Raw genomic sequence first — 719 nt, forward strand, 5'->3', positions numbered from 1 at the left:
TGCTGTGGCAGATAAACTGGATAATAGCAGAAGCATTCTCAAGAGGAGATACTACAGACAGCACTGCACTTTGGAATGGGGCAGCTACATCAAGGACCTCTCTGCGGTCCACAGTGACCTCTCCAGCATTGTGATCCTGGATACCTCCCCAGGGGCTTATAGGAGCCATCCAGACAATGCCGTCCCCATCAAATCCTGGTTCAGTGATCTCAGTGATACCACCCTTCTCAACCTGATTCCAGTGCTGGATGCCCTCAGGTTCACCGCTGTTGTTTGTTCTGTGCTGAGCCGAAACCTTCACCAATATAGGCCCTGGTGACAGCTGCTCCCCCTCCACCTGAGTTGGGGTGGAGGGGAAGGGGAGGGTGAGCCCTCAGGATGCCGTCTGATGCCCTGTCCAGCGGTGAGGACTGCCTGGGCAGGGTCTGCCCCCCTCCCATCCCTCTCTCCCCTGGGAGCCTTGCACTCCCTATGGAATCTGGATGGACACAAGGGCCAGATTCTGAAGCAGCCTCACTCTAACTTCGTGTTTGCACTCCTGGAAACCCCAGACTGGGACATAAGCAGAGACCTAGGAGAGCCCCAACAGTGTCTGGTGGAGAGACACGACTGGCCAGAGTGAGACAGACATTCGGTAATCTGGGAGACTCAAAAGAGAAGCCAAACCAGCTTTGTTATGATTTGATTTTTTAAAAACTCTTGTGCAAAACTGATCTAAT

General features: G+C 53.3%; 1 protein-coding gene across 1 annotated transcript in view; it reads left to right on the top strand.

Annotated features, from left to right (window-relative positions):
• LOC104999687 (CTD nuclear envelope phosphatase 1-like) overlaps nt 1–319 on the top strand; it is a 1,407-nt gene extending 1,088 nt beyond the window's left edge. Inside the window, exon 3 of the mRNA XM_010855246.1 lies at nt 174–319. Within this exon, the coding sequence (XP_010853548.1) occupies nt 174–319 (146 nt within the window). The remainder of the gene's footprint in view (nt 1–173) is intronic.
• The last annotated feature ends 400 nt before the right edge of the window (nt 320–719 follow it).

Source organism: Bison bison, unplaced genomic scaffold, assembly GCF_000754665.1.
Source record: "Bison bison bison isolate TAMUID 2011002044 unplaced genomic scaffold, Bison_UMD1.0 scf7180017853731, whole genome shotgun sequence".
NCBI classification, from domain to species: domain Eukaryota; kingdom Metazoa; phylum Chordata; class Mammalia; order Artiodactyla; family Bovidae; genus Bison; species Bison bison.